The sequence below is a fragment of the Giraffa tippelskirchi genome, chromosome 4 (assembly GCF_054371585.1).
Source record: "Giraffa tippelskirchi isolate mGirTip1 chromosome 4, T2T-mGirTip1v1.2.pri, whole genome shotgun sequence".
In the NCBI taxonomy this organism is placed as follows: domain Eukaryota; kingdom Metazoa; phylum Chordata; class Mammalia; order Artiodactyla; family Giraffidae; genus Giraffa; species Giraffa tippelskirchi.
The window spans coordinates 127,785,093-127,811,306 of record NC_137278.1 but is presented as its reverse complement, the minus strand read 5'-3'; the positions used below and the strand labels follow the sequence as shown (position 1 = coordinate 127,811,306).

At 53.4% G+C, this 26,214-nt stretch overlaps 2 protein-coding genes and 1 long non-coding RNA gene across 4 annotated transcripts; 2 read left to right on the top strand and 1 right to left on the bottom strand.

Moving 5' to 3' along the window:
- Window positions 1-456: 456 nt before the first annotated feature.
- HOXC12 (homeobox C12) lies at window positions 457-2,040 on the top strand. Its single transcript, XM_081588488.1, has 2 exons — window positions 457-1,063; window positions 1,802-2,040. Exons 1-2 carry the CDS (start codon window positions 457-459, stop codon window positions 2,038-2,040), a joined length of 846 nt encoding a protein of 281 aa, XP_081444614.1.
- A 5,594-nt stretch (window positions 2,041-7,634) lies between these two features.
- Window positions 7,635-11,752, bottom strand: LOC145544863 (uncharacterized). Its single transcript, XR_014081676.1, has 3 exons — window positions 11,512-11,752; window positions 10,925-11,052; window positions 7,635-9,668 (listed from the first exon to the last, which is right to left on the bottom strand). It is a non-coding gene; the product is annotated as an uncharacterized LOC145544863 (long non-coding RNA).
- Window positions 11,753-18,597: 6,845 nt separating this feature from the next.
- Window positions 18,598-21,928, top strand: HOXC11 (homeobox C11). 2 transcript variants are annotated; one of them, XM_081588259.1, is made up of 2 exons: window positions 18,598-19,390; window positions 20,671-21,928. In XM_081588259.1, exons 1-2 carry the CDS (start codon window positions 18,709-18,711, stop codon window positions 20,901-20,903), a joined length of 915 nt encoding a protein of 304 aa, XP_081444385.1. In that variant the 5' UTR covers window positions 18,598-18,708; the 3' UTR covers window positions 20,904-21,928. The 2 variants fall into 2 exon arrangements, with proteins under 2 accessions (XP_081444385.1, XP_081444384.1); XM_081588258.1 differs by having other exon boundaries at window positions 18,704-19,394.
- Window positions 21,929-26,214: the final 4,286 nt, after the last annotated feature.

Below are 26,214 nucleotides of genomic sequence, written 5' to 3'. Positions count from 1 at the left end.
ACGGTTTTAGTTAATAAAGGAGCTAATTAAAGAGGGACGGGCTGTGCTCTGGCCAGCTGCTGGCCAGAAGATAATACATCTGGTTGCGGGGTGGTGGGGAGGGGGCTTGTTCAGGGTGCAGAAGCGTGTATGTGCGGGTATTTTTGGTGTGGCTTTTTTCCTCTTGCCCCGTGTCGGGCGATTACCTCGATTTCTGCATTAGGTTTTATATGATTTTTTTTTAAACCAGAAGCCAGCGAATAAATCTGCCCCCGCGGTTCGTTCACTCTCACCCCCCTCTACTGGGGAAGGGGGAAGTTGGAGTCGGTGCAGGGTGGGGGGATTCTCTGTCCCCACCCATCCCCCTGGCGGCGGCGCCCACGTGAGCTGGACGGCCAATGGGTGGCCGGTGCAGGTTTAACTATGTTTAATGTCAGATAGCAATAAAGTAGAAGCTGCCGGTCGGGCCCCGCGGAAATGGGCGAGCATAATCTCCTGAATCCCGGGTTTGTGGGGCCGCTGGTGAACATCCACACGGGAGACACCTTCTACTTTCCCAACTTCCGCGCGTCCGGAGCGCAGCTGCCCGGGCTGCCTTCGCTGTCCTACCCGCGCCGCGACAACGTGTGCTCGCTGCCCTGGCCGTCGGCGGAGCCGTGCAATGGCTACCCGCAGCCCTACCTCGGCAGCCCGGTGTCTCTCAACCCTCCTTTCGGACGCACGTGCGAGCTGGCGCGCGTGGAGGACAGCAAGGGTTACTACCGCGAGCCGTGCGCCGAGGGCGGCGGGGGCCTGAAGCGTGAGGAGCGCGGGCGCGATCCCGGCCCAGGAGTCGGGCCCGGGGCAGCGCTGCTGCCGCTGGAGCCGTCGGGGCCGCCCGCGCTCGGTTTCAAGTACGACTACGCGGCGGGCGGCGGCGGTGGCGACGGCGGCGCGGGACCCCCGCACGACCCGCCCTCGTGCCAGTCGCTAGAATCCGACTCCAGTTCGTCCCTGCTCAACGAGGGAAACAAGGGCGCCGGCGCGGGCGACCCTGGAAGCTTGGTATCGCCTTTAAACGCCGGCGGCGGGCTCGCGGCCAGCGGTAAGGACCCCGGCCCACTCCGGAAGGGACGTCTCACTCGGGCGGGCAGTGTAGGACTGAGCTAGGGCCTCCTAGGGTGACAGACTGTGTGGTGAGGAAGCGCTTCTTTAAAAAAAAAAAAAAAAAAGCTGAGAGGGAGCCCTATAAACATGTAAATATCCCCATAAAAGAACTAGAAAGATTCCCTTTTTTTGCTTGACTTGCAGCCCGAGGGGGCAGGGAGCTCCGGAGACAGGGGATTCTGCAGACTGTTCCAGGCCTGGGGGCTGGGGACCCAGAGCATGATCCCTGCCTGCCCAGGGCCTCTCTTTCCACCTTTCCACAGGACCCCATTCCCTACTTTTTTTTTTTTTTTAGAAAGGCCAGTGGATATGGTTTACTCTTGTCAATAGCTCATGTCTGTTCTAACTGATCAGGGACCCCATTCTGGAGGATGTGAGAGGAAGGGACCAGGATATCCTGGAGAAGAAGAGGTTTGAGGAGAAGTGAGAGGATAGGAATCTAGAAGGTTCTGGGATGCGACACTGAGAAGTAGGGTTGGGGAGGCCAGGAGAAAAGAGTGAAAGGGGAAGAAGAGATTGATGAAGGCGGAGGACTTGGTGGGGATGGAAGTCTTTGCAAAACAGGAGAGGAAGAGCCTGGGGTTGGTTGTTAGGCCAAGGTGAAAGGGGCTCGGGAAGGACCGAGGGTACTGGGCTTGACATCTCTGGTCAACCCTGCTGGTTCGTCTCCACCCAGGAGCGCCTTGGTACCCGATCCACAGCCGCTCACGGAAGAAGCGCAAGCCCTATTCGAAGTTGCAGCTGGCGGAGCTGGAGGGCGAGTTTCTGGTGAACGAGTTCATCACACGGCAGCGCCGGAGAGAACTCTCAGACCGCTTGAATCTTAGTGACCAGCAGGTCAAGATCTGGTTTCAGAACCGCAGAATGAAAAAGAAAAGACTTCTGTTGAGGGAGCAAGCTCTCTCCTTCTTTTAGGGGGCCAACACATGGGTGCCAGCCCCAGACTGAGCCTGTCTCTGGCGGACAGCAAGAGGGGGCGCTGCCTGGGACACAGTCCCCGCTTAGAACGCCAGGCGTCTCTTGCAGGTCCTCCCTGGACATCCTCTTGTCTGTTTTGTTCGTGGTTCCCTCCCACACACCCCCAGCAGACCCTGCCAAGTCCCAGAGACAAGGGAAGATCCCAGCCAGGGAGAGAAGAAGCCCAAAGCTGCAGGTAGGGGGTAGGGGAAGGGAAGGCTGAGGCCCTGGGGAAGGGCTAGTTTGAACCCAGGGACTGGGGCTTTGGGCCTCCGGCTGAGGATCTGGAGGAAAGGTGACTAAGACGCCCCCTCCTACCATTTTCCTTCCATGGTCTTTGGTCAGTCTGCCTGCAGGAGCAGGCCAAGGTGGGGACAGTGGGACCAATGCTCTCAGAGCTTGCAGTTGTTGGGTTAGGACTGGCAGAGAGGAGGGAGCGAGAGTGGAGTATCAGCAGAGATTGGGGATGGGGTCACGGTGCTCTGGGAGGGCAGGAGGAAGTGGGGGAACGTAGGAGGAAGTGTGGTTTGAGAGAACAGAATTGTTAGCACTGCCCAAGTCCGCTGGGGTTTGGGTCCTCCAGGCCTGGCCGCAGAGCAAGCGAAGGCATAAGAAGCCATAAGCATTTTGACGAGCCGTCTGTAGACGGGGCGATCATCAGCCTTAGGTCCCCTTTATAGCAGGCTACCCGAACGAACCATGGTCCTGGTCCTCAGACCCCTCCACCGAGAGCCCCCTGCGCCCATTCGCTCACAGGTGTTCTTCCATCCACTCTCCCTGCAGGCTAGGCGGCTGCGGACCGGAAGCCGCTAGAGGGGAATTGAGAGCTGAGCAGACGCAGTCTCAGGTTCAGTAGCCACCCCAGGGACCCCCACCTGGCTCTGTGGGAAACCCGGGAGGCTGTAAAAGGAGCTGCGAAGCGCAGCATTGATTGGCCGAGAGAGTTTCTGGCAGCCGCCGGCAGATCCTCTCTTCCCGCTGGCGTTCATGGTCACGGCCGGCTGAAGGCTGGACCAGGATAATTTACGAGGCGGGAGGAGAATACGCCCCTAAAAGGGGCTACCGGCCGCAGAGGCCCCCCGCTCAGCCTGGGTTTCCCAGGCTGGTGACAATGAAGGAGGTGGGCGCTGCAGCCCCCCACCCAACTCCTTTCTCTCTTTTTACCCACCCCTCACTCCACCCGCTCCGCATCATCCGCCTTTTGTCTGAGGATCCGGTGCCTCCGCCCCTAGGCCGAGGAGCCCCGGGGTAGGAGGACCAGAGGAGAGGGACGGGCACATACCCAAAACCCACTGTAGGCCAGAGAGTGGCTTCACCCGCTGCCGAGAGCCTTTTATTCATAGCCCTCTTCCGCCGCGGCCCCACCCCCATCTGGGTAGATGCCAGGCTGGCTTCGGAAAGAGAAGCAGTGAGGGAGCCGGCCTGCCTTCTTGCACTCATTTTTATTCCTCTTGCTGAGAGTCCCTCAACCTCCCATCCGCGACCCAGCCTTGCCAGGAGGCAGAGAATGAGAAGCGGGGTGGGGTGGAGGGGAATGATGGGGGTTAAACCCAGCCTGGACGGTGTGAAACTGGCCTGCTTGCTTGGAGTTCTTCCCACCTGGGGAGAGTCTTTCCTTCCACATCCTGGAAAGGCAATCCACAGGGCCCCCCCACTCTCCCACCAGTTTCAAGGCCCTGCACAAGATTGTACAGAGGCATGGACAAACATAGGCACAGCTGCCCAGTACACCATTGGGCCTACACCATTCTCCTGACTGTATTTGCAAGCAGGCAGACTCATAACCCCAAATTCAGCCTTGCAGAGTAGCCTGTACAATCACTTACCCCCATCCCCCACTGGGCACCTGACACACTTCCCCACCAACATAAACCTATGTACAAGTTTGCAGAAATCACTAGACTTCTGGCTGTCTGCGCACTCCCCTGTGGGCTGGACCTGGGTGTGAGGCACTGCCCTCTTTGCCAGGTCACCCATTCATTCAGCCCCTCCTGTGACCTCTTGGGCTCTGGGGTGCTGGGTTTGAGCCCCACCACTCCAGCCTGACTCGTATAGCTTCATAGAGAAGAGAGACCAGAACACTCCAACAGGAGTGGGGGAACAAAGATATGCAATATTCTCTTCCTGTCGCTTTAAACTTGACTTCTGTGAGCATCTCTGTTACTCTGTGTCCTGGTCTGTGTCTGTTGCTAGTACCTAAAGTGACCCTTGTGGGTAGATGCCTTTTCTCCCTCCTTCCCCAGCTCTCTGTAGTGTGCCCTCCTATGTGGATGTCTGTCTCTAGCACGTTTTTCCCTTTATATTGTCCTTGTACAGAGTTGCTTCATCATATTAATAATAATTAAAACATGATGGTATGATGATGTGATTTTTTGAGAGGAAAAAAATTTAAACTGGCTCCCTACACATGGTCTCCTCTGCCCAGAAAGAATGGGATCCCCAGCCTCCTAGCTGTTCAACCACTATATTTTCTCCAGATCAGATGAATAATAAAAATAATAAACCTACAATAATAAAAGAAGAGTGGTTGCATGGGCAACAAAAATATATGAGCAACCAAGATCTGTTGATGAGCTGCCATCTCCAGTCCCAAGCGATTACTAGCAGAGAGAAAATTGAGGGATGGTAGATGAGTGGGGAGGAGAGGGATATCTGAGGAGTCACAGGGTTGTACAAATCATGTGGACAACCTGGAGGAGGCTGACACCACCTGTGGGACCACAGAAACAAAGTCTGAGCTGCAGGAACACCAAGAAGGGAAGCCAGGGTAGGAGATGGGAGGGTGAGAGTGCCATGGGGTATAGGGCAGGGGCTGGTGGGTCCACACTTCAGTTGTATGGTTCTAGCTCTGTGGATTCACTGTGAGAGCACATCTGGTGCACTGTCAGATGACTGGACAGGGTACTAAAGACTGCTTGAAGCTGGTGATACAGGCTCCATCTCTGTCAGCCGCGGTCCCCTCCAGGTCATGCTAGAGAGGGGCTCCGGTCTGGGCCAGAGTCTAGTCCCAGCTGGGCCTCTGCACCTCTATCTCACTCCTTTCTTATGGATGGGACACCCTCCCTCTGCCTCCACCTCTCATGAGCCTTTGGTCCCGGAGCTTCCCTTTCTCACAGCCAGGCTCCAGTCATGAGTCTTCTCCACATTCCCCCTCCACCCTCCTGGGCCTGCTCCAGAATGGCAGGAGCCCCCACAGAGTTCAGCCTCCTGAGCCAGGCCTCCTGCACTGAAATCTTTCTTTTTCTCTCCTCCTTTTCTTACTCCTACAACTAGAAAAAGTACCAAATTTAGACCAAATCCCATCCTCCCTTTGCCCTAATCCTCTGCTGAGTGTGCATCTGAGGGGTTCAGGCAGGAAGGAGATCCCAAACTTTGGGGGTACTCATATAAAGGGCCCACAGAATTCAGGGGAGGCTGGGGGCTGGATAGCTTCTGGAAGCCTTGAGCTGGGTCGGGGGAGGGACTGGATTGCTGCCCTTAGGTCTAAGTAAAGGTAGGGGGAGAGGGTCCTAAATCCCAAAGAGACTACCCTCTTCTTAAGCCACATCTATACAGGAAGTTAACAGAGAAAGCATTTCTGGCTAAATAGGAAAGAAGGAAGGTCAGGAATAACTGACCTTCAACTTATTCCCTTGATTTATTCCCAGAGACAGTGCAGATCTGAGAGAAAAGGCTCCTTGTTGGGTGTTGTCTATGCAGGCCCCCAGACTCAGTAACTGGGGAAGCTGTCAGGGAAGAAAAAACACTATAACCTCTTCCCAATGGCTAAATAACAAGTCCTTGGCTCTCCTGGACAAACAGAAGGTCATAGTTGGAGCTGCAACCTAAATAACCCAGGGTGCAGTTGAGCTGTGTATCTGGGCAAAGATGGCATCTATTTTGCAATTGTTTGTCTGGTTTAACCCCTCAAACTACAGTTTACTCCAATGATTTAAGACAAAGCATCCTGTGTCTGTAATTGGGTCTTGAGGGACAAGAAAAGGGGAGAGTTATCTGGATAATTCAGGTAAAAAATAATTTCACTCTTGTATATGTGTAAGCTTATACCATTCAAATGAGTTGTGTATTTGGCCCTGATTATCACCCAGTTCTACTCTGCGCTGCGTAGAGGCAGCTAGGGTATTTTAAGCCACTATCGAACGGAGGGGAGATGGGCCCGGCAGCCCGGGTTCTGCGGATGCTAATACAGCCGGAAACCCGGCGCGATCGATGGCTCAGACCCAGAGCCAAGCAGGGACCGCCGGCCCCATCTTCGAACAAAGCAAACCCCCGGGACCTTGGGTTCCGGACCGGCCAGAGCTTCCGCCCATCCTCTCCGCCATTACCCGGAAAGTAGGAGAGGATTGTAGGCCCCCGACCCGTGTGGGAAACGCATACCGGAGCCCCCAACCCTCTCTGCGCGGCGGGGACATGGAGGCGCCGAAGGTTCCACCGTAATTAAACGCGAGGTGGGCTGCAAGCCGAGGACCCCACCGCCGCGTATAAGCCGAGTGTTTGGCCCGACCGGCCGCCCTTCGGTGTCTACCTCCGTCGAGACGGAGCTGCCGATTTTTCGCGGGGAAGCGTGCGTCCCGGGCCCGCCGCCACCGAACGCCCCGCACCACAGCAGCCGGGCGCCGAGCTAGCGATCGCCGCTCCAGGCGCCGAGACAAAGACCCGCCAGCCGCTGGTGGCCGACGCGGGCGCCTGGCCGCTCGCTCCCCGCCCCGAGTTCGGAGCGCTCCGTGCCCCGGCCCGGCGGACAGGGCTCCGGGACCTCGGTTTAGTTCCCCGAGCGCCTCACCTGACTTCGGATCCGGGGCGCCCGGGATCCCAAGGAGAGGAAACACGGCCCGCCTCCCAGCCCCGGCCCCGCCGCCCCGTGTAGCTGCCAGCCCAACCAACAGCGCCAGTCGCCGCCCGAGGGCCGCCGGCCCCGCGAATGACGGGATGACCCCTGCTGGCCGGAGCCGCGGAGACCGCCAAGACCCGGACCCGCCCAGCTGATCAGCCCCGAGCCCCAGCCCGGGGAGACGCTCCGTGGGTTTGTGGGTGACCTCAGAGAACAGCCTGAGTCCCAGACGCTGCCGGGCTGCGGGAACCAGCCCAGGCCTTTCTCCCAAATGGCCTCCCTCTGCTGGGCACGCGGCGTCCGCACAGGGGCGGCCGGGCCTCCTGCCGGGCTCCTCACAGCCGGCGGCTCTGCCTCAGGCTCCTAAATAAAGTCTGTGCCGCCCGCAGGAGCCTGGCACCAGAGGCTTGGACGAGATCAAACGCAGAGAACCTTTAGCCAGTGCGACCCAGCCTCTTGCCTGGGGGTGACTTCTCTCTGGGCATGAGGTGCTTTGTGGATACTCCGAGACAAGCCTTTGGTTTGTCAATTTTCATGATCTGGAGTGGAGAACTTCAAGGACCAGTCTGTGCGGATGGAATTCACTGGCAGTTCTTGCTAGAAAAGCTCCCTATGAAAGATAGTGCACGTTCCAAGCAGGGAAAAGGTGCTCCATAAAATGTATGCCTGGACATACTGCCCACATAACCGACATATTGAAACAGTCTAAAATGCACAGAGATCTATATTACATGTACATTCTGGGAATGGAAAATATATTTCTCTAGAAAATATACCAACGTAGGCATTCATCTATTGTATGGGAAAGCAACCTCCTGAAAAAAGATTACATATAGCACATATATCCATCATATATAAAAATTCATTTACATGTATAAACAGTACACTTGCACAGGGACAGTACAGTCCTGCACCTATTTAGATACATGGGTATATACACTCTAAAAGCCATATAAAATCAGTACATGGACAATGCATCCAGATAATAATAGTTATAATATTAGATATTAATAGTATTATATCTTAATATATTCACATTTTAAAACTTCATGGAAAATATATCATGTTATTATATATACACAAAGTGCATACCAACTCAGTACATGAAAAATATATTCTGTGAATTACGTTTGCATACATGGTGTATGTGTACCAAATACACTAAAGTACATACTTTGGGTTCACATAGTATTGTATTTATAGTACACATTTCTCTGCCAATCTTAAAAACAGTATCAGGAGGAAGCCCAAGCATTAGCAATGACATTCTCCATCGGCAGAAGCTCTTTTCTATCTTTCCGTAATTTCCATTATTTCTGTCTTTTCAAACCCCCCTCTATATCTACATGGATTATTTATATCAGTGTTCTCCTGTCTCTGTTTAACTTTTGCCTCTCTTGTCTGAGGTCAGGGTCTATATTTTGAGCCCTAAGTCCTGTTTGCAGCAGGGTCTAACTGCACAATCATGCCTGCAGGGAATTAGCATTGTCTAATTACTTTACCCCTTCTATCTTAGGATTTGTTCTTCTGGACCTACTATAAATATCCAGTTACTCTGGGTTGCCAGTTAGTGAAGTACAGCAGCCAGGAGAGGTGTGTAACAGCCAGGTTCTGAGTGTGTGCTGGGCATACAAGGGCTCCTTGAAGGGTGAGGATTGTTTAAATTTTTTAAAATTTACTTTCAAAATTCAAGTCTAGGAAGCAGTATGAAGCAAAGACTGGACCTTGTCTTCTATGCTGCTCTGTAATTCCATAGCAGCCCCACTCTGCCCAGCCAACCAGGAAGAGGACCCTGGCCTGCCCAGCTCCTGGACTCCAGTTTTCAACCTCAATCTTGGCCAGGTCTACCCAAGCAACCAGGAAAATTTATCCCATAACCCAAGTTTTTCTCAACAAAACCCACTCCCAATGCTTTTCCAGAGGCAGTAATAATTTAAAGCATTTTGGGGGGCTGAGTAAACTCTGATTTGGCCCCTTAAAAATTAGGTCCACTTGGGTCCTTCTTTAGTAGCTAAAAATCCTGGACTATCTGACACATGCCTATGGAAAAATTCTTTGAGAGACAATACACTCACACCCAACAGAGATACTGTTTATGCATCGATGGGTTCCGTGTAGATGCAGCCATATTTTACTGTCCAAAGGAAACAATTAATTAGTGCCTCACCAGTCCCCACACCCGCCGCTGCTTGGCTGAGCGTGAGCTGCAGAGATAGATGTATGTGGCTAGCTCACAGGTCTTGTTAACAAGCCTCGTCATAAAGATGGAGATGATAAGAAAAGCAAAGAAGCCCTGGTGGCCGTGAGGGGGGACTTCGAGGGCCCAGCCCAAGGGTCTGTGGGGCAGAGGCAGGTTGGAGCCAGAGCGATGTAGGACCGAGGATGGAGGAGGTGTTCCGAGACCGAGGATTGAGGAGGATCCGGTGTATCCAGTGTTTTTCCCTTCTAGGTTTGAGACGCTGTGACTCGAATAATTCCCTCTCCCCTCCCCACTTCTTGAGTTTTCCCTTTTTAAAATCAAGACTCAAATTTTTAAAAATTAAAAAAAAATAAAGATACATAAACCTCTGTCCATGAGTGCCTGTCTTGCCCTTCACCACGTTTGTTCAGGAACCTGCCGCTTTCTCTTTTCCCCGCATTTCTGTTCGTGGTCCTTTTTCATCTCCATCTGGCACTCTCTTCCCTCCTTTGGCTTGCTCTCTGGCTTCAAGCTTGCTTTTTCTACCAAGTTGATACTGGCTCAGGCCCCAGTGAGCTTGTAAAAATAATAATACAGATACCCCTGCTTATCTCTCAGCAGAGTAAACACCCCTAGATAAGCCCAAAGGAAAACAAAAAACAAACAAAAACAACAACAAAACATTCGCCTCCCCCCCAAAAAACCCTTGGATATAATTGCTGGTTTGGGTTGCAGCACTTAACTCTGTTTATTCTTTCACCAATGTGGATACTGAACAGAGAGATATTGATATTAGAAGGCAGGGGGGAATTAATTTCACTTTTATAGTAATCTATTAAGAGCAGAGAGTGATCTGAATCTCCTTTAAAGGGACCAAAAGCGGGGGGCAGTGGAGAGAGAGAGAAAGGGAGGGGGAAGGGAGAAATATGACTGAAGGCAAACAAAGATGTTGCCTGAAGAAACAATGTAACACTAGACAGAACTATAAAGTCTAGGAATGTAAGAACGCAGGCTCTCTCAGCTTCCCCCATTTGGAATCCGGTCCCTTGCACTTCCTGCTGAAATCTCAACCTGACTACCCAGCGGTATTCAAGGAAGGATTCATGCAATTATCCGGATAATTGTAGGGGGAGAGAGAAAGCATTTCCTTTTGATGGTCTGATCCTCTCTGGTGTCTGTGCAGAGGAGGAGGAGGAGAAGGGGGTGCAAGGGGAAAAGGAGGTGGTAGGGTCTTCCAATATGACCCATCCCCTAGAAGATGGCTCCTCCTAACCACGGAGGTCCTCGGCAGGCTTACAGATTCTGAAACATACTTAAGAATGAACAGAGTCTCACTTTCATTTTTCAGCATATTTCCTTGGCTTTATTTGTCTGCATAGATCTGCCTCATCCAGTATTGTAATTATCATAAGTAAGCGAATAATAGATAATTATAGGGGTGTCCATAATATCATTTATTTTATAGCCACACAAGATATGATTAGAGTTAATGTTGGAGGCTTTGTTGGCGCCTGGGAGGCAACAAGAGGTAAAGCAGAGAGGCCTGAATAATCTATATCTTTTCTATTTTTATGTGTGTGGGAATATCCAAATCCCTATTTCTCTAAATTCCCTCCCCAAATGCCTTAAGTGAAATATCTAGGATTTTACAGGCTGAAAGCTCAGAGAAAGGTAAACAGCAATTAACTCCTTAAACCTTCCCCTAAGTCTCAAGAGCAGTGGTCTCTGCTCTCCCCATATCCCCCACAAACAAGAGCTTCACCCTCAGTTCAAGACTCCTAGGGTCACAGAGACCTGGCAGGTGAGGCCAGTGAAAGAAGACAGAGTCTTACCAAAACCAAGTTCATTGCCATCCTCAAGTGGGCACTGGGCCCAGAATGAAGTCCCTTTGATCCCAAACTTGCCTTCTTTCCTGGACCCTCTTCCTCATGAAGTGACTTAGCAGCTTCCTCAGAGATACCTGGATGGGGGCAGAAGCCAGGCAAGGGCTATGGAGGTCAGTTGGGGTGGGGATGGGAGAGTATTGGAAATATTATTTCCTGTTTCTGAGATTCAAAAGATCAGGAAAGAAGAAAGAGATTGCATCAGAGAGGCCAGGAAAGAGAGAATCAAGGGAAGCCATGAAACCAGAAGGCAAGAATCAAAAGAATTAGTGAAAGGAAAGGGGGAAGAAGAACAAGAACAGCAGAGGGAAAAAAAGAAGGAAGAAAGTAAAAAAGAAAGGGTAGGAAAAGGGGAAGAAAGGGAGAGAAAGGGGAAGAAGGAAGTGAGGGGGGAAAGAAAAGAAGAGACATTTGACAGACAAAAAAGGAAGCAGGGAGGCAGAGGCCAGGGTCGCCTGGGCTCTGCCTGGCTGCCTGCAGCGGTCTGGGTGGGCGGGGGGCGCCATGACAAAGTGAAGGTCAAGTTAGCATCGTACCTTATAAGGAAGGCGTCGGTCCTCCATTTCAGCCTTTCTTTCTGCCAGGACGTGGCCGTGGCATTTCTGGTCTTGTAAACACTGGAGTCTTAGGGGCCTTAAAAAAAAAATAATAAAGACCCCCCTCCTTCCTTTATTGGGGGTGAGCTCGGCCGGCTGGGGGAAGCAGTGGACACAGAAGTCAACTAATGAAGACTCCGGGAAACTTTTCTCTCCTTTTCTCTCTGGCTCCGCTCCCGCCAGCTGGGGCCCCCTCCCCCTCCCTCCGTCCCTCCCTCCCTCCCTCTCCCCACCCTAGTGCTTCTTTCTCTTCTCGGTATCTCTCCGTCTTCCGTATCTCTCGCCACCGTCTGTAACTCTGGGCTCCGTCTCTCCACTCCCTCTTCCCAATACTGCAGACTTCTAAATCCCTTTCATTCTACCGCGAAGCGGAATGGGACGTAAGAACTGGAGAGAAAATTAGCCGTCACAAAGAAAAAAGTTCATTTACAGCTTAGATGTCTGACTGTTCAGATTTCCTTCGAAAACAAGGCGGTACACTCGGTAAGGAGGAGGGGAAGTGAGGCAGCAAGAGTGGGGAGGGCTGATGAAGCAGAGGACTTGGATTTATTTATTTCTCACATCCAGAGGGGGAAAGGGGTGGGGGGAGAAACGGGAAAGTGAGAGAGAGAAGCGGTTGAACCCAGCAACTAGCAAAGAAGCAAGCTGCAGCGGGGGACGGGGAGTGAAGCGCAAGGACCCGGTGGTGCGGCGGTGATCCGCGAGTCCTGAGCCGGCTGAGCCCAGGCCTTGGGTACGGAGGGACAAGGGCGTTAGAAGTCTGTTGGTCTGAGAGGTGGGGGCGGCGGGGTGTGAAGGCAGGGATGGAAGGAGTCAGGGAGAGACAGGCGGAGTGAGGCGGCGCCCCAGCCGGCGGGCCGGAGGGAAAGCGAGTTCCGGAGCCGCCGCGGCGGCCCAGGCAGCGGGCAGCGGGCGGGCTCAGGGGAGAAAGGCGGCCAGAGGGAAGAGCCTGAAGTGGAATCCTTGGCCCGGTGCCTCCAGGGTACCAGAATAGCACCAGGGGAGAGGGGGAGAAAGAGAGAATGTGGTGTGGAGGTGGCTGTGAAGGACTCACCTCTCTCTAAGACTTCTCCTGTTTTTGCCTGCTCTGCGCCCACCTTGCCCTTTTTAGGCGTAATCATTGCTTATTACATGGGAATTCTAATAGCAAGGGAGGGACGCCCTGATGGCGGGCTTCTGGTTAAACCTGATGCCCCACAAACCCCTTCTGGTTGTCACCTACACCCTTCTTAACTGAAAAATCAGCGTCTGGGATCAGCCCCCTCCCACTTGACCTACCTGGTTGAGGGCAACTAAAGACTCTCTGGAACCTGAAGTGGGGCCTGGGGCCTAGGTGGGAGCAGCCAGGAGCAGTGAGGGTGGTCAGGGAGCTCCCAGGCCTCAGCGCCGGCAGCCCTCTCACCCTGTGTTCTGATAATGAAAAACAAAGGGGGAGGATTTGATTATTTCTGCTGGTGTTAAAGGAGCCTGGCTTTCAAAAACAGCCTCTGACCCTGAGCTCTAAGGTGATAAGTGTCTCTCCTATGGACTTTTAATCTGGTCAAACCTCCCACTGACTGGGCTCTGGGGGCTGAGGGGGTGGCCAGGGTAAGGACATTTGAAGCCAGGAAGCCCCAGGGAGGGAGCGGCAGGCCCTCTCTGGCACTCTCTAGAGTTCTGTGGAGAGTACTTTTAAAGGTCAGAATGGACTGGGGAAGCCCTTTCTGAGGTTTCCCTCCGGGAAAGGGAGCCCTAGGAAGGGAGGGAGTTTATTAGGAGCTGGGACTTTTCTCTAATGTGGGAAAGACAGAGATAGCCAGACCTTATCCTGCAAAAGTGTATTTTGTGCCTGGGACAGAAAATTGGTAGCCTCTGGGGAGACTAGGGACTGGCAGTGAGTGGAGCAGGGTCAAATGCTGTGGTGAAGGCAGAGGTTGAGGTGTGATTTAGGGTGGGTGCAGGAATCTGAGGGAAAGGGACTGGAAAGGTATCACCCAAACCCTTTTTCTTGGAGAAGCTAAACACACATACACACACACACACACACACACACAATGGGCCCAAAATTGAAAAACACCAGATGATCTGCTTCGAAGAGACATAAACAGGCCAAGCGGATGCACGTTAATAAAACCTGCAAAATCCCAGACAGGAACACTTAACATGCCCCAGAAACAAAGCATACCATGACAAATTCTCACCCAACACACAAGTACATGTAGCAGAATGTTCCCAGGCACAGGCAGTCCTTCCCTATTTCCAGCTCCCACACTGGGACACTCAGGTGAACCTGCCCAGCTCCAAAGGCACATGCACATTTGCATCCCGTGCTATACCTACCCACCAGGAGCCCCTATTGGGCAGGGGGGCTGCACACACACCCCACATAGTCAGGCCCGAGTCTCCTGAGCCTCAATAATGCATGATCCATACCCGGAGATAAAAGTCTAGACAATAGATGGCTGTTGATGACAACAAGGCTCTCCAAGTTTGGGGCCAGGCGATAAATCTCTGGCGAATCTTCCTGTAACTCAACGTCTGGCTGTAGTGACGGGAGAACCACGGAGACCGCTGAAAGGGGAGCAACAAAATGGAAGATGCTTTGAATCTAGAGCAGAAGGCAAGCGACTTCTTGGCTCGGTCAAGGGAATGAAAGCGGCCACTCTCGGCCCCCATGGCAGGTCCACAGTGTGGAAGCTTTTGGATCAAGCTTCAGAACACAGGCGAGTCAGGCTTCCTGGCTCCTGAAATCAGGGAGAAATGGCAGGGCCTGGAGGCTGGGACAGACCCTCAAACCATTCTTGCTGCAGGCAAAGGGTCTTTTTTGTGGGTGACCCAAATCTTCTTGCCATGTGCCACCTGAATTTTTTCACCCCATGCCTTCTCTCTCTCTCCCTTTCCTTTTTGGATTGATGGACTGTACCCTTTTGCATTTTCGACCCAGGCGTCTGATTACAAGTAAAGAGCCACTTAAGTTGATCTCATAAAAATGCCCCGAGCTCACTTTGATCTGCGCGGACTGGGTCCGAGCCTAAGTAGGCGCTAAAGCCGGGGAATGGCGGCTCCGGCCAACCTGGCCTCCGCTCCGCCGAGGTCGGAGATCCTGGTGGCTGGCGGGGTGGCCGGGCAGGGCAATCCTGCTCAGAAAAGGCATTTTGTGTGTGTGTGATGCTGCAGCTGAGTTTGGAGACCAAGGTCAGTGGTTGTGACTCCGTTTCCAGACTCCTTTTAAGACATTTCCTTCATTTTAGAGCATTTGGTGAGGGGGCCAGTGAAACGAGCTCGTAAAATGGGACTTTTATGGGGAGAAATGGGGTCGCGTTGCTAGCCTCCCAGGACAATCCCTCCGCGGAGGAAAGAGGGTGGGGCTGCGGGGGCTGAGGGGCTGCCCTTTTCCCTCCCCTGATCCTCTCCAGAGGCCAGAGGAACCTCGGAGCAGCGCGTCCTCTTAGGTAACCTGAGTTAGGACCCTGGGCTTGGGCTGAGAAGAGATGAGGGTTGGGAATTGGCAGTCTCTTTCCTTTCTAGTTCCCTGGCTGGAGGTGTGAGGTGTCTCGGGGTGCAGGATAAACCGCTGGCCTGAAAATCCCCAAGTACACTAAAAGGATTATTAACATCAGTGGCATTGCTCTAACGGAGAGAGATGTGCCCAAAAGGATGCAACCGTTGCCCGGCAGGCAGCCTCAGACCCACGGAGGGAGTCCATGTGCTGATTGCTTATCTTTTTATTGACTCCACAGAGACTGATGTTACAGACTTGAGAGCCCCTTAAGGGCCCCCTTGCTCCAACCTGAGGTTGCCTCCCAGTTCTTGATCTGTGGGAGTGGGCCTCTTTCCCTCACCACAATCCACTCTCTCCTGAGCCTCAGCAGGGGTGGACAAACTGCAAGGGGGCTCAGTACTGGGTGGGGGGTGCTGCGCTGGGATCCGGAGATACTGCCCCCTTCTGAAGCCGCTTCTGGTGTCTGCCTGTGGAAGGGAAGGGTGCTAGTATCCGTCGCAGCCCTGGCCAGAGTACCGAGGCAGCTACCCAGACCGCAGCTGCCCACTAGCCGTCATGCAGGCAGACAACGCTGTCTGAGGCCACCCATAGCCTCAGTGGGGCTGGCAGGATGGCCCCGCTGAGGAGGATTTCAGGTGAAATCTGGGTCTCCAGTAGGAGAGGCTACAGGTACCCATGAGATGAGGGGAAAGCCAGCCACCTCCACTCTGAGGCGTGGGGCTGCCCAGGGCTTTTGGGAAGTGATCTGGGTTCTCACTTCAGGGAAAGCACTGATGCTCAGGGATGCAGGCCGGTGCAGGTGGCTAAAGCCTATGCTTCAGGGTGGCCTGGACTTAGGATTGGGCAAGGAGGCTGCTTGCCCATTCCTTGGGCACTTTTGCTCCCCAATATCTTCCTGACTTCAGCCACCAGGGCCTTCTCTCCTTGACCCCAGTAGCAACCTCTTGTTGGGACTTTTTCTAAGCTGTTGAAAAATTAAAAGTCAGACCAAAACTAGAAAAAACATATTTTTGAACTTTGTGCCTTACTTTTAGGGACACGAATATTAATGTTCAGAAACCTCTGTTGGGAGACCTCACAGTTTCCTGAACATCGACTCCTTTGACATTCTTTCTTGCCTTTCTTTTTGTTTCAAGGAAATCGAGCTGCCAGCAGCTCCTTGCAGCCGCCTGGCTCACTTTTATGGTGGCCCTGGAATAAACTTTGGTGGTCAAATTCAAGTGCTCAGGCCCACAGCTGTCTTCCTCACAGGAAGTGCACCCCCTCCCCACTGTCGGCAGTGGCAGTGCCTTGGGGGCTTGGGCCCCACAGCGCCCTGGAGGCCAGGATGGGGGAGGAAGCATGGCCCTGGGGGGAAGTGGGGAAAGCCTGAGCTGAGACTCTGAGCCGTCATCCACACCTCTGCAAGGGATAGGGGTACCTCTCACCTCCTTGCCAGTTCCTATCACTGTTTGGGGAGCATTTTGCCTCCAATAAATTCGAGTTTAATGAGGAGAGCACGAACCCCATAAAAGCCATAGCCCATAGTTCCCCATCATTATAATTAAAAACGCTGGCCCCAGTTCACCCTATAAAAAGGGGTAGAGGAAAGAGGAAAAGCAACAGATTTTTTTTTCTTGCAGCTTACTCTTTAGCAAAGCTCCAGTCTAGCTCCTCTTTGCCTTTGGTTAAGATCTGGCCAGAAATAAAGGAGGGCTCGGGAAACTGTGCCCAGCCAAAAATGGGTAAAGGGAAGCCAGAGGCCTACCCTTGGGTATGCCAGAGCCACCCCAAGAACGGGACCCATGGTCAAGGCTGTCCCAACCCAGTTGTTGCACTAAAGTAGATTTGAGGAGGCAGGAGGGTTGGGAAAGAATGACTTTGGGGGAGTTGTATTTGGAGTCAAGGTATCATTTTTTTTTTTTTTGGTATCCTCCCAGTCTGGTATTGGGGCCTCTGTACCTCGTCAAGTTCAGCAAGAAAAATCAAATACAAATAATATTTTTAAAGTGGAAACCAAGTTTAACTATGAGTTAGGGGTTAAAAGAGGGTTTGGGCCATTTCTGGCTTTTCCTAAGAGTGCATGGACTAAGTCCTTGGGGGCTTCAGTTCCTCCCTCCTCCGACTCTTGGACCGAACAGAATAGATCATGCCCTGCTGGCTCCTCTTCAGATGCACGGTTGCTTTCTGCTCATGGGCGGTTGCTCTGGTACCCAGTCCAGAACCCTTCAATAAACCGATTTTCAACTATCCAGATGTGTCCTGTGGTGCCCAGAGGGAAGGGAGGCAGGCAAGGGAGGGCAGAACCACTGAGTCCACCCCTTGGGTCACAGCCATGTAGGAGGCTGGCAGATGTGGAGGAGGGCAGGGCAGGGCTGAGAAACAGGAAAGAGGCACCCACCAAGGTCTGGCTGCAGCCCCTGGGGAGGGGGGAGCGGGGTTTCCACTAGGGAGTGGCCCCTTGCCCAGCCCGCCAGGGTCCTCAGTTCCCCTCCACTGCCCTGCTGGTCTGTGTCAGAGATCTATACTGTCCACACGAATCATTCAAGGATATCACCCCCAAACCCAGACCCCCCACCATATCCTACCTAGACCCAACACTGGGCTTCGTAACTGCTGCGCAGAAGCTGAGACTGAGCTCCCAACTCGAAGGGGCCCCAACAGAGAAGATGCAGGACTCTCATTGCAACCTTTTTCTTGGCAGTTGAAATTTAAAAATCCACAGTGGATGCAGCTTTCTGCGCATTGATTGACAATAAAGGCAGGCATGAAATATTCACCCAGGGCCACTCTCTCATACTAAATATTTAACACAACATTAGAGAAGGTTTTTCCCAGACTTCGCCAGGCACCGGCTGGGCGGCTGGCTCACTGCTTACCACTGTTTATGACTAATCTGAGTCCCTAGCCGCCAGCAGCACAGCAAGCCAGACAAAGTTGGGACACTGGCTGGTTGCTGGGCCACCTCACCTTTGAGAAACTTCAGATACTCTTCCAGGGAGTCCCTCCAAAGGGGAAAGCGAGTCTGGATACCCAGTCCTGGCTAGGAAAAGAATCGACTTCTTCAAACTCTTGTAAACAGGCACTGACTCTCTTCGGGTTGGTGGGTAAGAGTCCCTGAGAGTTGGGGGGAAAGATTCACGTCTCTGGAGGAATCAGGCAGCGGAGAAAGAGGTCCTCATCCCCACCCCTGTCTTGGGCTGATCACAGGGAGAAGGCAAGACCCCCCCATACGTGAGAACCCTCCTCCTTCTCCCAATCCTGGGGAAAAAAAAGAGCAGCAGCTAGAAAAAAGTACAATTACCCCCTCCTAGCCCCCGCCCCCGCCCATCCCACCGCCCACCCCACCCCACCCCTCTCTCTCTCCTCCTTTGCTCGCTCTGTGGAATGGAGAGGAGGGGAGTGTCAAGAGCAAAACGAATACAAATCTGCAATTGATTTTCATAATGTTTCTGCGGTGTTTGCAAACCAATCGCCTGAACGTCCCCATCTTACCTAAGAGAGAACCCCTCCTACGACTGCGAAGTGCTCCGAACTGATATATGACAATATCTACTTTGGATCACGTGCTCGGGGAGAGAGACTAAGACGGATAACGCGTCATCTCGCCTTCCCAAATTTTCCCCCCTCGCTAGACCTGGTCCAAAACCTCCATCTGGAGCCGGCAGAAGAGAACGATGTTTAACTCGGTCAACCTGGGCAACTTCTGCTCGCCGTCGCGCAAGGAGAGGGGCGCCGATTTCGGCGAGCGAGGGAGCTGCGCCTCCAACCTCTATCTGCCCAGTTGCACTTACTACGTGCCCGAGTTCTCCACGGTCTCCTCGTTTCTGCCCCAGGCCCCCTCTCGTCAGATCTCCTATCCCTACCCGGCCCAAGTGCCCCCGGTCCGAGAGGTCTCCTACGGCCTGGAGCCCTCCGGCAAGTGGCACCCCCGGAACAGCTACTCCTCCTGCTATGCGGCGGCCGACGAGCTCATGCACCGGGAGTGCCTGCCTCCTTCCACCGTCACGGAGATCCTCATGAAAAACGAAGGCTCCTACGGCGGCCACCACCACCCCAGCGCCCCGCACGCCGCCCCCGCCGGCTTCTACTCCTCAGTCAACAAGAACAGCGTCCTGCCCCAAGCCTTTGACCGCTTCTTCGACAACGCCTACTGCGGCGGTGGCGACCCGCCCGCCGAGCCCCCCTGCCCGGGCAAGGGTGAGGCCAAAGGGGAGCCTGAGGCGCCCCCGGCCTCGGGACTGGCGTCCCGGGCTGAGGCGGGGGCCGAGGCCGAGGCCGAGGAGGAGAACACGAATCCCAGCTCGTCCGGTTCAGCCCACTCGGCGGCCAAGGAGCCGGCCAAGGGAGCCGCCCCCAGTAGGTAGCAGCGGCCGGGAAACAGGAGGGCAGGAGGGAGGGAGCTAGGGAGGGAGGGCGAGAGTAGGGGGGAGGCGAGGGGAGCGGGGACGGCCTCGTGTTTTGGGTCAGTCCAATTTTATGTGGAGTTTTATAAGCATTCAAAGGATTTTATTATAACCTACAAAGCCCTCTCTCCCAACGACTCGACTTTTTACGATGGAGAAGGGGTGGGGAGGGAGGGAAAAGGGCTCTTTGGAAAAGCCGGGTGAACCCCCCTCTCCGTTATCTCCTTCGGTCTGTGAAATTTTTAAAAGCGCCACCATCGCGGGCAATATTAACTTTGATCGTGAACTTAGAGGAGCATTTAAGGAAGGATGGGGAGCCCGGTGGCCGGGGTTGGGGGTGGGAGGGAGGGGAGGGGTGGAGGGGGAAAAAGGGGAGGGCAAGGGAAAGACAGGGAGAAACTCCGAGAGGGGGAGTGGTGGAGGAGAGAGGCAATGGAGCAGAGCCGGAGCCCGGGGAGTCCAGCCAGGGCCGCTCTGCTTCTTTAAAAAAAAAAAAAACTATTTTTTGAAATGTTCAAACTCGGTGTTGGCGGGTCCCTGAGCAGGGCCCGGAGCGACCCGAGGGTCAGCGGCGACAGGGGGTGGGGGCGAGGCGGGCTCAGGGCTCCCCTCTGCTCCAGGCCTGGGGCTTGGCGTTTCCCTGCGGCCCGCGGCCTCTGCGCCGGCCTGGCCTGGCCGCGGGGAAGGCGCGGCCCGCCGGGCGTCCCGGGGCGCCAGGGCCCCCGGAAGCGGCTCTCGGGTGTCTGGTGCCTGCTCGCTTGCTTCCTCCCCGCCTCCTAATGACTCGCGCCGGATCGCACTTCTTTGCGCCCGTTCTCCGCGGTCCCCCCACATTTCTGGGGGTGGGGAGGTTGGGGTGGGTTTTCAGAGCCACCCGGAGGGCCGAGGAGCGCGGCTGAGCGGGCGGGGGCCATTGGGGACGCACTTGGCCGCGGCTGGCGTGCATCTCCCGCAGACCCCGCCACAGCCACGGCCCTCGCCGGAGGGGAGGGGGCACGGGCCCCCGCGGTGGCCCGGGACGGGGGACGCGCTTGCCGCCCAGGCAGGGGGTCGCGGCTCGGCCCGGCGCCGCGCCCGCGGGAGGAGAGCCGGACGGCCTGGCGGGAGGGCTGCCCGGCGGTGGGGCTGGCAGAGGGGCCCACCGAGCGCTCCGGGGGGCTGGGGTCGCCCGGGTCTCACGTGTCTCTCTCCCCCTCTCCTCGCACTTGCCCCCTCCCCTCCCCTCCCCTCCAGACGCCCCCCGCACCCGCAAGAAGCGCTGCCCTTATTCGAAATTCCAGATCCGGGAACTGGAGCGAGAGTTTTTCTTCAACGTGTATATCAACAAAGAGAAGCGGCTGCAGCTGTCTCGGATGCTGAACCTGACGGACCGACAAGTGAAAATTTGGTTTCAGAACAGAAGGATGAAAGAAAAAAAACTAAGCAGAGACCGGCTGCAGTATTTCTCGGGAAATCCTCTGCTGTAACCGCAGACTGGGCCCTTTTGAGGGGAGGGGGAAAAGGGGGAAATTATTTTATTTTATTTTTATTTTTTATTTTCTAACTCGCCTACTTTCCGCGGGTGGAAAACTGGACTGTGGCCAGGGCTGGCCCCCACTGCCGTTTCCCGCACATCTTTCTGGACAACGTCCTTCACTTTGGTCTGACTCCATGTGGGACAGGGACAGGGCCTGGAGTGGGGGGTGAAGGAAAGTGTCTGACCCACGGCGAGTGGACACCGTTGGCGCCGAGGCCAAGACTCATTATTTAAAAGAAAACACACCTCGCGACCATGTCTTGCTGCTCGGATTGGGTGGGGGAGGGGCGAGAGTCGTGGGCGCCTGAACCGAACAATCCTTGAACTAAAAGCCCTCCCTTGCCCAAGTGACAAGATCTGCTAGGACACCGGGTCTGCGAGGGGAGACTTCCCGGGCTCCCCGTCCCTACCCCACCTGGCTCCATTGGTAGGGGGCAGCTAAATGTGACCCCGCCTTGCTGTGAAATTTCTGTTCCTTTGACCTGGTGTTAGGTGTGCAAACTCGTGTCCTACCTCTGTCTACGCCCAGGCCCCGCCCGAGCTGTTCTCCCCTTGAAGGTGTAGAGCTCTCCTTTGAAATTTCTTAACTGGTGCATTGAGGTTTCCTAACCTTTTTCCTAGCCGCGCCCCACTCCGTGAATTTATAGCTATAGTCTATGCATTTGTTACCTCCTTTTTTTTGTTGTTGTTAAGGAAAAAATAAAAAAGATTAGGGTGGAAGAGGCAATAGGGAGATGGGATTGGGCGCCTCCCCTATGCTGGGGCCTGAATTTTTTGTAAATAAATTTCACAAGCATTTCTTTCTACCCTGAGGGGATGTGGGGAGGACTGGCCTGGAATGAGATTGGAATCACCCATCTCCATGTGCGTGAGTGTGTGTACGTGTGCAATCCCCATCCGGCTCGCTCCCCGTCCCAGAGGGATTGCTGTGAATTTTTTTTTTGGTGGCAAATAAAGATATTTCATTCTGTTCAATATTATGATTTTATTTGACCCTTTTATTAGCCCCTCTCCTCTTAAAACCCTCAATGCTCTCCAGGCGGAGGAGGAGGCAGGCGGGCAGAGCATGTGAAGGTGAAGTAGGCCAGAGCTAGCGGGCCTGTACCCTCCTTTCCACGGTCAGGGGCAGGAGTGTGGCAGTAGCTTCCTCCAGCTCTCAGACTGAGGACTTTCCACAATGAGTCTCAAAGCTGTCCTTTCTCACGTGCTGCTCGAGCTTCATCCAAATGCCCAGCAACGCTTTCCGTTTAAGCACACGTTTGTTGTGGAGTTAATTGTAACCATCATCGAATTTAAATTTATAGGAATTTTCTTGGCTCCACTGCCCTCCTGCCAGATGTCTCCGTCTGTCGCAGTTAAATGTGTAGGGTCGAGGCTAGGGTTTTCGATTTTCCTTTTTTTCTTCCCCCCACCATGAGAAGACTGTATTGGAATTTTTATATACAGTTTTGAGGGAGGGAGGAGAGAGGCGGGGAAAACCAGCCCCCACTCCTTTTCCTCCCTGCGTCGGTTCCTGAGACGGGGAAGGTGGGGCTGGGCCCCTTCCCCTCAAGCACAAATGGCCAGTTCCTCCAGACACAACAAGACCCTAGGCTGGGGCTGGCCACCCTGATGTTTATACGTTGGTTTCCCAGAGTAGAAAGCCCCAGAGATTCGTTTTGTAAGGGGTTGGCTTGGGGTGGGGCTCTGGAAAGGAGGTAACCTGTGAGAGGGTCGCCACACCCATCTATACTTGCTGCATGTTTCCTCTGTATAAAGATAACCATAGTCCTTTTAGCGTGTTCAGTGAGGGCACTCGGGTGGTCTCTGTTCCAAATTCGTTCTTTGGGGGCTGAGATTTGGAAGCAATTCTCTCATCTTTCCCTTCTCTTTGGAACTGTTCTGTAATTCAAAGAAAATGTTTTTTGTCAATAACAATTCTGTTGAATGAAAGAAAAAGCACCACGACTATGGACTGACTATTGCATCTAGGTTCTGTCATTTTTGATGACAGAGGTATCTGAATCTCTAATTTGTAAATGTAGGTCTTGAGATGAAATTGGCAAACTGGGGTTTATACGCAGCCCCACAATCCTTTCATGTGCTTGCACACAAATATTTAAGTTGGGATGTCTATGCGTGCACATGAAAAGGAATGTTATGCGTACGTTTTTGCCTGTAGTGTGGAGTAAAATTGACCCCGTGCACATCTAGAGCTTGTGTTCTCCAAGGTGTGTAACCACTCTCGGTGTTTAGTGAATGTCAGCAGCAATGCAGCTGAGGAGCCTCTGTGTGTATGTGTGTGTGTGTGTGTGTGTATGTGTGTATGTGTGTGTGTGTGTGCTTGCACATGTTCATGCATGTGCACGGAAATACAAGAGATTTCTCTAGGTATGGTGTTTGTCCACCAGTAATAACAAGGGATATTGACCTGCCGGCTGTGTTTCCAATAAAATAGGAAGGAGATAATGATAATGCTATAGAAGGAACCTGTTTATAAAGCAAAATACTAATCTCCAAATGGCTCCTGATTTTGGAGAAAAATATTAAAAATCCAAAGCTACCACTTTCCCTGTATTGTGAAGCTCAGAAAAGGTACCCGGCTCTAGAAGGATTTCTGAAGGAAGGCGCAGAGTGACATAGTGAAAGAAAAACAAAAGCTTCTAGGATTCAAGCCCAGGAAACTGCCAGTCCTTGGTGACCCTCTAAAAATTAGGGGAAAAAAGAGGTCTCTGTCCCCCAAACAAACCCACCTTTGGGCCCCTGGGATGTCCAACCCCCCTTGCCGGTCAGGGGCACTCTGAGCTCAACCTCTTCGGGTAATCCCCTCCAGCCGCGGCGCTGCCTGGGAACAAAAGAGCCTCGTCTAGACGCCGCCATAAAGCGCCCCCCCCCCGCGCCTCTAAACCCAGTTTCATTTCGCCCTTAACGACCCAGTCTGGCCTGTGTTAGAAAACGCTTCCGCCCTAAATAGTAAACAAACCCGCCGCGGATAGTCTCGGCTCCCCCAACACACCCCAGATCCCCATTCCATTACCCCCTTGCCTGCATTTCCCCCCTTTTCTCCTCCTGCTTTTCTCAGGTCTCAGCACCCCCAATCCCCTCCCCCCACCCCAGTAAATAAACTCGAGGCCGAGTTCAAAGTTTCCTGGAGCTAAGGAGGAATGTTGGTTGTAAAATTCCAAGTTTATAGCGCACGTGGGAGTTTACAAGGGTATTAAGTGGTGTGGGCTGAGAGAGCACTCTGGGCCCCTCCCCCTCCCACTGTGGGCTTTGTGGGTGCAGGGGGAACCTGGGGGACTTGAAAAGAAAAGTGGGTTAGGGCCAGTCTTGGATTTGGGTTTCTTTGTCACTCAGACCCTGGGGTTGCTGGGGGATGGTGATGCAAGGGAGACTTGAAAGAAGGTTCACAAAGCCCCACCAAGCACCTCTGAGAGAAAACCCACAGGTTCTAGGTGTCCCAGATGGAGCGGGTGGGGAGCTCTGCTTTGGACAAGCAAGGTTACAGACCAGGTGTCTGAAAGGTGGACGGAGTTGGGGATACCCGGAACCCTTCCTCAACCAGAGAGGAGAAACTACCTGAGGCTGATTTCTCGAGTGGGTTGAAGGCAGAGGGGGTTTTCCTCACCAGAGCAAAAAAGAACTTTGAACTTCAAGGGAGTCAAGGGCACCACCCTTTCCCTCTCCCCGCCCCTCTCCGGAATCTACAGGGCAATTCCTTTCTGAGCAAATATTCCCTCAAGGGGGCAGCCCCTGGGGTTTCCTGGTGCCCCAGGGCTGGATAATGCTGTTTGCTGAAGGCTCCCAGCTCAGAGCCCGCCAGAACTGTGTGCACGCGACTGCACTCTTTATTATTCATATAAACCTTTGGAAAAGGCAACGCCCGGGAAGTTTTTATAACTTTGTTTGGCGTAAAAGTTTTACAAGATTCCTCCTCCCTTTTTTTAAAAAAAAAAGTTTTGGTTTTGCCATGGAATGAAGTCTCAGGATCTCTGGGAGGGTGGGGAGAGAGAGGTTCTGGGGTCCTGTGTGTGTATGGGGGGGGATGTCTGGAGCTGCATCTCTAAGGCAAAACAAGGCTTAAAGGTAGGGATTACTCATTCTTGAGGCCCACCTTAGATCCAGCTTTGGGGGCTTCTGGGAAAGTCTCAGCCACTCTGATGTTGAGACACACAGACCCCCAAAGTTTGGACGAAGTCAACTGGACCAGATCGTTTCCATCACATCCTCTTGTTCTCCTGTATGCATCTCTCTCTCTCTCTCTCTCTCTCACACACACACACATGCGCGCGCACACACACACACACACACACAAACCCTGCTCACCCTCAACCCACTGCACAAAGTGGAGACCCATAACCTTGACTCAGACCTCCAAGTTGGCAGAGTCTCTGCACACACACACCCACATCCCTGCTTCCTGCAAAGTCCACAAAGGGTTTGATGAAAGACAGAATTCAAAACGACAAGAACGGCCTGCCCAGAGGTTGCAGCGAATGTAGGACGAGAGAAGAAGAAAGCCAGTGGGCTGCAGTCCAGGAGTGTGCAGAACAAAGGTGCCTGTGTAGAGATGTGGCCTTGAGCTGCTAAGCCTGCTCCTGACTCCGTGGATCTGCCCCCCACCTGGGACTGACAGAACCCCACTCCTTCATTTCCCCTAACTCCAGCCTCGTGACATCAAGTTGACTGAAACAAGGGCTATTTTAATGTTCACCTCTGGAAGTCACGACAAAGACGGAGCAACTTCTCCAAAGACGGGCCTGGCGGATGAGGCTCGTTTGGGGTGATGGACTTGAGGATACCTAAGCCCTGGAGCTGGGCACTTCAGGGAGCCATCGGAGTCGGTCAGGACGTGCCCCAGCCCCTGCTTTTCCTTCTCTCTAATGGCGACTGCTGAGGCCTGGCTGCCAGCCGCTGACAGCCCTACACTTCGCCTTGTGAGGAGCCGAGTTAAGGCTGAAGGCGGGGGAAGGTCAACTCCAAGCTTGAGCAGCGGGGCTGGGGAGGGATGCTACAGAGCCTGGTGCTCTCCCCATCTTGGGGCGCCTGGCGCAACACAGAAAAGTAAGGAAAGCTGGAGGAGAAAGTCAGAGGAAAGGAAAGCATTGAAGAGGAAAGAAAAGAGTAAAGAATAAATTGTATAATGAAGGAAGAGAGAAACAAGGAGGACAATTAATTTAAAAAGAGAAAGAATCCGAAAAAGAGAAGGAAACAAATGGATTCCGGAGAAAAAGAGAAAGAAGCAAATAATGAGAAAGGAAGAAGATGGGGAAAGAAAGAAG